General features: G+C 37.8%; 1 protein-coding gene across 1 annotated transcript in view; it reads left to right on the top strand.

The window, feature by feature from the left end:
• The first annotated feature begins 3,584 nt into the window (after positions 1–3,584).
• LOC107725536 (PDZ domain-containing RING finger protein 4-like) overlaps positions 3,585–8,367 on the top strand; it is a 26,513-nt gene continuing 21,730 nt past the window's right edge. The window contains exon 1 of the mRNA XM_016534812.1: positions 3,585–3,858. Within this exon, the coding sequence (XP_016390298.1) occupies positions 3,790–3,858 (69 nt within the window). The 5' untranslated portion in view covers positions 3,585–3,789. The remainder of the gene's footprint in view (positions 3,859–8,367) is intronic.

Below are 8,367 nucleotides of genomic sequence, written 5' to 3' on the forward strand. Positions count from 1 at the left end.
ACCGTAAAACCTAAAACGTTGCTACCGTATTTTTTACGGTAAAATTCCGGCAATCACAGCTGCCGGTTTTTTACCGTAGATTTTATGGAATTTTTTTTACAGTGTACATTTTGAACATCGTCTCTCTCTGAAGTGTCTCCATTAGGAGTGTTTTCACGTCTCTACCCCTCAACCTGGGCTCCAACAACAGCAATACTGGTGTTTTTGCTCTGATTAATGATTCATAGGTTTAAATAATTGATGTTTTTGGGTATTGAGGTACACGGCACATTAGCCCTCAGTCATTCTGATATCTCCATTCAAACACCACCTGCGCATCAGTTTAGTCTGTGTTTTGTTGTACGTGTACGGTGTGAACAGTCATCTAAAGTTGTTCACATACATCAATATGTAAGCATCTCAAATAGCCCTTAAATAATATATATCAATTACGTAATGCTTTTATTGTCTTCATAAGTTTCTCTAACAGAGGTAAAGACCATCCAGGAGATATCTGTGACATGATTAATAGCTTTAAACCATAATTAACTTTATTTATTTATCATTTCAACATATGGGACTTTTAAGAACAAGTTGTATCAGGAATTAGAGGCCCAGATGGTGATGTCTCCTGGATTTTGTATCTCAAACTGATGACTCATCTTAACTGTGTGAATGCCACTGAAGGGCATTTCACATCTTCCCCCTCCCTTGCTAGCAAAAGAACAGAGGTGCAATTCTCAAGGTGCCTGAATGCTACATGAAAGATCACGCGCCCTTGCTGTCTTAAGCGCAGAAAAAACGAGAGCGGAAGTAGAATTCTAATTTTAACCAATTGACAGGCATTGCTTTAGCTGCATTTGCTAACTCAGACATGCTATTAAGCAGTTTCAAGGCTCCAGGACTCCCAATGGATACTTGAGGTCACCTTTTTTTGCCACTTTTATTCCTGATGATGTCACCTTTAGGGTTCATCTTCAGTGACCCATGATGTCAGCAGCTGATGTTATCTGCTATAGCGCCTTCTGATCCCTGCAGATGACCTTTTCCTCCTTAGTGAATATAAATTAGAACTTTGAAGTAGAATGGAAAAGGATAAAATAGAATGGGATGGCATTGAATGAAATGGAATGGGATTAAATGGAAAAGAGTCCCTTTGATTCTTAATTGTTCTGTTAAGTATTTATTAATTTCCAGCAGTAGGTGATCTTTTGTTATTAAATAAGTGCATGGTTTGGTTCATAGCTTGTACCATTTGCACTATTATTTATATAAATAAATTATAAAATAAATTTAAATGCAAAATATATTTATTGTTATCATTATTAGTAGTATTTGTTTTTAATAGAAATAATTTAATTAATAATGTTAATATTTTATTATTGACTATTTAAAAAAAAAAACTTGGTTTCTTAATGTCTTGAACAACCATGCTGTTTAGAGATAAATAGAAGCGAGAAATGGAGTTAGTAAGTGCCTTCCAGCATATCTCCAGGCACATGTTGTGGAGGACTGTAGAGAGCTGTGTTTGAAAGAGAGAAGTTCCTTTTGGGGGCAAATTTGGCTCAGATCCTTTCCAAACCTGTTGAGTGAAATTAAAGCTCTGCAAATCAGATTATTGTTTCCCAAGAGAGCTGTCTCGCAGCCAGTGGACAACTGCCTCTACGGTGTACTGTTATCACCACACGTCTCTCTCTTTTACTCTCACTGTGAGACTGGAAACTAATTTGAGGACAATCAATAGTGGTTGGTGTCTCTTCCCTTTCTTTTGCATATTTACTGGACCATTGTCTTTCAATAAGCCGCCAACATAAATCTAATTTATCAACCACTGACCATGTGTGGGTAAATACAGCAGGCTGTAGCCACCATAAAGTATGAGCTGTGCACATCCCCTACAGTATTTAGAATAGTCATCAACTATTTTTTTTTTTTTCAGTAGTTGATTATTATTAATTATTATTATAAAATTTCCTCCCCCTGTCAAGAATGTGTGGAAATACTGTTTAATATTAAAGGGATAGTTCACCCAAAAATAAAAATTCTGTCATTAATTACTCACCCTAATGCCGTTCCAAACCCGTAAGACCTTCGTTCATCTTCGGAACACAAATTAAGATGTTTTTGATGAAATCCGAGAGGTTTCTGACCCTGCATAGACAGCAACACAACTACCATGTTCCAGGCCCAGAAACGTAGTAAGGACATTGTTAAAATAGTCCATGTGACATCAGTGGTTCAACCTTAATTTTATAAAGCTATGAGAATACTGTGTGCGCCTAGAAAACAAAAATAACTTTATTCAACAATTTCTTCTCTTCTGTGTCAGTCGATGCACTTTCACGAGAGTACCACGACGCACAACTCCTTAAACGTAGTAGTTGCGTTGCTGTCTATGCAGGGTCAAAAAGCTCTCGGATTTCATCAAAAATATCTTAATTTGTGTTCCGAAGATGAACTTACAGGTTTGGAACGACATGAGGGTGAGTAATTAATGACAGAATTTTCATTTTTGGGTGAACTATCCCTTTAACTAATATTGTAGTTTTAATGTCAGTGCCAATGTAAAGAGCTGGGTGGTGAAGTTTGCAATTTGTCTAGATTCTTTTTCAATGCTTATGACAAAGTGTTCTTTGGGATATAGGATTTTTGACGCCAATTTGAGCTTTGGATGCGACTCCAAGTCCTGCTGCTACTTTAAAATGAATGGTTACAGTAAGCAAATGATAGAAGCTCTTGCTGTCATGTTACTTTACTTGAGACGCAAACTAAGATTGGCGACGCACAAACACATTGAAAGTTCATTACAACAACCACTAGGGTGGCGATTTGCAACCAGAGTTTGCAGACAGAGAAAAGACAGCAAAAACTGCACCAGAAGGCGATACATTCACAACTAATCAGACGATATTTGATGTTCAATGTGCAGTAATAAGTGGTGAGGTTTTGGACCAAAGAGATTTCACAGTGGGCGACACTGACCAATACACCGGGCATAGAAATTGGCACTGACAAAATGTCCTGTTGCGACTCGTTAGGATAAAAACTCTGAGTTACATAAAAGAGTTGTATCGCTTATTGGTGTATTGCATCATGTCTGGATTGGATACAGTGTTCACAAAATGGTTGAAATCCATTTTGACAACATTTATTCACTCTTTACTGAAAAACAAACCATTCTATTTCACAAAGCCAATTCCTATTCATGAAATACAGCATCACTAATGACTGAGAAATGAACATCATAAATCAATCATATAATAAATAAATGTGTTATCTGAACATGAGATGTATTTTTTAGTTGCTCAGTTGGTGGTCGTTACCATCTTATTTAATGCCTCGAGATAAATACCCAGTTAACACAGTCACAGCACCTTCTACGCATCATCTTTTATGAATAGCCAACAGACAGTCATTATTATTCATGGGCTAGAGTAGGTGTAGTCATGTGCACTGAGCTTTAGAGGGAGGAACCGAGAGAGAGAGATAGAGAGAGATGGGCGAGTGAGAGAAGGGGGGTGTGTCTCTATGAAGAGGGGTTTAGTACAGCGTGCGTGGATGACTGCTAGCTAGTGTGGATGAGAGAGACACTGGGAGATCGAGGGGGTATGATGCACGCACACAGACAGTCATTCACAAGGAATTCTGCAGCATCAGGCAGGCCGGTCAGTGCGTGATTTTCACACAAAGAAGAGGGGGTGAGAGGTACCCACTGATGAGAGATGTTACTCAACGTTTGAGGGAAATCCCCGGTGTGCCTGTGTGTGTGCACTACTGCCAGAGATCTGTTGGGGGACCCGCGACGGCGAGATGGGCTGTAACCTGTGCACGCTGCAGAAGAGAGAGGAGCACTACAAGCTGCTGTATGAGATCGCACAGGTGAGTCGACTTGTTTAACCTACTCCTGAGAGCATTCTGAAGTTGAGTTAGGAGATCAGATGTGACCCTTCATGTAAGTTTCTACCTTCTCTAGAGATATGTTCTCTAGGCAACTTGGTTAGATGAATGGATCCATTTATCTAGACTAAGCAACCTAAAAATAAGAATAATGCAAGTAGAACCAGTTGTTTCAAGGGACAGGACACTTCTTCTACAAGTAGTAGATGGGGAAGCCCTTTGTGCTTTTTTGGATACAACAGTCAGAGGGTGGATAGGAAGCGAAGTGGGAGAGAGCAAGAGGTGCGAGAATGGAAAGGACCACAAGCCGGGATTCGAACTCTGGTCCAAGCATGCCCATGGGGCTATCGACTCCAAACCCTGTGTTTTAAAAGACATTCAGTTTGGTTCTAGTAGTTGTTCTGTGTTTGGATCTGCACAGTCTTGTGTGAAGAGTTCTTTAGGGGAACTCTTTGTTGTGTTGTGTGATGAATTCCCAACTGCATTGGGGACTTACCTGGAAGCATTTGTCAGGGATCAAAGGAAGTTTTGCAGCGCACACCCTTTACAACTGTACTCATGTTCTTGTTCATTTGGGTACAGCTGTTGTACAAGATGCTCACAGTTAGGAGGAGGAGAATTTTGGATTTTACACACTGGTGAAACTTGTTTTTTCGTTATGTAGTTGCGAGTCAGATTTGCAAGCAGGAAGCAAGCCTGGATAAGGTGCAAATTCCAGAACAAATTGCAAAAAGAACATTGATCATGATTAGTACCACTATGTTTCCAACCCTTGTCTTTGTAGTTGACACCCACTGGAGATCTATAACAGATACTTAGAAATAGAGAGTTGTTCAATACAATAGTGAAAGATAAATTTAGGGTTGTTGCGAGTCTCGGATTGGCACAACTCCTGGCTCCGCTCCTCTCCGAGCTGTAGGATTTCACATGTTCCTGCACTGCACAGGAGGTCAAAGTCCATGCTCCCTCCTGAACATCAAGCATGCAAAATAATATTTTCATGTTGCTCTGATCACCGCCTCATTAAGCTGTTGTAAAAAATGGCTTTAGTCCCTAATTAGATGGTAAACTGTGCCTTTTGTCTGTGTGGAAGCCAATCTGGGAGATTATCCCTGTCGGCGACTGAACTGAGGTGAGGAGAAGTTTGATCCCTACTGCTTCAAAACGGTGGGCTTGTGTTTAGAGTGACATCTTGCTGATAGCGGAGCTGTATTGCCTGTGATTGGGAGTTTTGTACAAGCACTTGCTCTTTTGTGGCAGTATAGAGTGAAGAGTGGCTGGCAGCATTTTTGTGTGCGGCGTGTTGCCGCTTTGACACCCTAGAGATTGTGTGTATGTGTCTGGCTGGTTACGGTTTGCTTTTTGCTTGACACGAGATTACTTTTTATATGTCACATGTTGGTCCCTTTGTTGTAGTTCAACTCCCGACTGAAGAACGAGAGAACGGGGAGAGAAAGGAATAATGCAATGTCTCCAGGAAGCATGAAGGTACTAGGGAAGGTTGAAAGGAAAGGGAAATCTGGATCTACTCTCTGTGGAGTGAATTCCCAAGCTGAAGCGAAAGTGTGTCAAGGAAGCGTTGCCTCAGATGTTTCTGTTATTCGGCAATTTAAATTTTCCAGCTTTTATGTTCTCGAGAAGAAATCAAAGAAAATGTTGCACCGTGCTACACTTGAAGTCACAACAAGAAGCAGACATGAATAAACACAAACACACGCCTACACTGCAATTTCACGCCCCCTGACAATTTTGACACTATTCTTGGCAGCACAGCCCCGTTAGCCCTGGTGGTCTGTGAGATTTATGAGTTTAGTGTGAGTGTTCGCCCCTCAACGGGCTCACCATGGAAATGTATTCTTCTTTCTTTGTTAGCCACGTTACAAAGACCCGTACTCCAGCACTCTTTCCCTCTCTCTTACTCTCAGTCTCGGAGGACTTGGCTTGTGTGTTTGTGTTCTGTCAGCAAGATCAAGTTTTCTCATCTAAACCTGTGTCTCATGTCATTTAAGCAGCTACTGATCTTCCTTACCAGACGCACCGTATTACCTGCTATTGTGTGTGTGGACTCCATGTGAATATGTAGAAGGTTATCCTGGCTTTCAAAAGCACACATGAACAGATCTATGATAGTTCAATACATTTTTATTTAATTAAGTGAATGAAATTAGTCACTTTTGTTAGGGATGCACCCTATTTTGAGACCATATTTGTTATTGGCTGCAGTTCTTTCATTCATTCATCTCACTTATTTGTTCATTTATTATTCATTAGTTTATTTATTAGTATTAGTTGATATTGGTTTATTGATTTGTGCATTTCCTCTATTTTTACATTTGTTACCTTTGCCACAATGTAAGATTTACTTAGAGTTAATTTAATAACATTATCATTTAATAAATTGTTTAATATAATATTATTTAATGAACTATTTAATAAAATATTTAATGTAATTATAAACACTGTTAAAGGTAATCTTAAGCATAGCACAAATTATTATTAATTTTTCATACTGTACATTATCGTGATTTGATGCCTAAATTCACATGTATAATTCAAAAATTATTTTAGTTTTTAGTGTTAAATTATTAATTTATTTAGACAAAATAGTAAAGAATGTTAATATTTTCTATTTTTCGGTTATCAGCATTAACATAATATCAGCTTTTAGGTATTGGCCCCAATTTCAATGCGTTTGTGCAAGGTGTTTTTGCTATTTTTAAAAGAATTTTTTTAAGTTGTATAGCATCAACTGTAATAAGAAGTGCCAACAGGGTAATTATCATTGCTGTTACTGTCTCTAGGTGGATTGAGTTTCATGGGATTTTACACTTCTGTCTGATCTGCTTCCTGTATGACTGTCTTTCAAGAGAAATTATGAGGTGACCTTTTCTTTTTTGTGTTATTTCATTTTAAAAAGTGCAGGCTTGACCTTTACATCCGTATAACAAACCCACTCGACCAGTCAGACCCTCTGATTGGTCTGAACCCCTGCTCTCGTTTTTTCCAATATACCATACACCACCTGTGCAGACACACTAGCTATGCAATGCAAAAATGTACTTTGCATCAACCAGACACTCTTGCAGGAGATTTATTGCATATAGGTTTTAACTCACAACTCCCCTTTTAAAGACTTTATTTTCTTTCTAAGTAAGCCAAGTTGCAGTTAATAGCATTTTATTATTTGCGTTTAGTATTGTTTTGCCCTTTCAGAACTGACAGACTAACTTGTGAACTCCTTTTTGAAATGATTAACTAATTAAAAAATGATGAATATGCATAAATAATATCTTGTTCCTTTGTCCTAAACTTGTCGTTTTATATTCTTAAACTGATCCTGGCCTCTCTTTTTCATTGTTATAAGACAATCATAGTCCAATTTCAGCAGAAGAGATAATAAAAGTTCTTTGTCTGGAACCGCAGAGGAGATGACCTGCTTGTCTGCCCTAGACACACTGGTGTGTAATTAGTGCTGGGCTTCAGAGCTGATTGGTAATTATAAGAAGTTATGGAGTTTTGTCTTTCCTTCATCATGCAATCCTCTGTGAGTCGGCCCAATTGGCAAGTCAAAAGGGGCTGATTACACCTCCGTCACACATGGGTGCTGCACGAATGAAACACACGGCATTAAATCTACATACCGCTGTTCACTTGACTTAATGACGAGAACTAGTGTGATGAATCTAGCATGAAAAAAAAGGAAAATCTTTCTGAGATGCTAATGCTTTACGTAGGCTATTGTGCAAAAGAAGGCAACATGAAATCAAAATGTACTTTCTTAATGCATTTCCCTAGTTAACGATTCATCAATTCAGTCTTAATATTTAATCAGAATGTAATAACTTACTCTTCCTCTTTTAAATGACTTTGCTTGTTCGCTGATGTCACTCAGGCCTTAAGATAATGTTGATCAATAACAAAATAGCTCTGTTTTTCACGATCCAATTGATTTCCTATGGATAAAATCAGCCTAAATTGTTTTTCCCCACACTGAATATCAATATCAGTCCGAAATACACAAAATGATGGGTTTCAAATGGCAATTTGACTGGAGTTTAAATTAGATTGTTTTGGATTTATTTATTTACCAGGTGATGTTGAATATTTAACTGTGAATTCAAATTTCTTCTATTTTTACATTAGATTACGTCTGCCATGATATAACACTTAAAGTTACATTTTAAAATGCTAATAATTTAATAAAACTTAAATTTCACCTTCAGCATAACACAAGTTGAGTTATTTATTTTTCTCACTGTACATTTATAATGTTGTAATGCTTAAAATTACATGTAGCTTTAGTTTCTAGTGCTTAATTATTAGTTTATTTAGATAAGGTAAATAAAATTATCATATAATTGATTTCCTATAAGTAAAATCAACCTAAATTGCTTTTTTTTTTTTTTTTTTTTTTTTTTTTGATTACATTTCTACCCCACTATGTGTAATGGCAGTAAGACGAGAGAGAGCGCTCAAAACTCATCAGATGAT

This window comes from Sinocyclocheilus rhinocerous, unplaced genomic scaffold (genome assembly GCF_001515625.1).
Source record: "Sinocyclocheilus rhinocerous isolate Xijiao unplaced genomic scaffold, SAMN03320098_v1.1 scaffold153, whole genome shotgun sequence".
NCBI lineage: Eukaryota > Metazoa > Chordata > Actinopteri > Cypriniformes > Cyprinidae > Sinocyclocheilus > Sinocyclocheilus rhinocerous.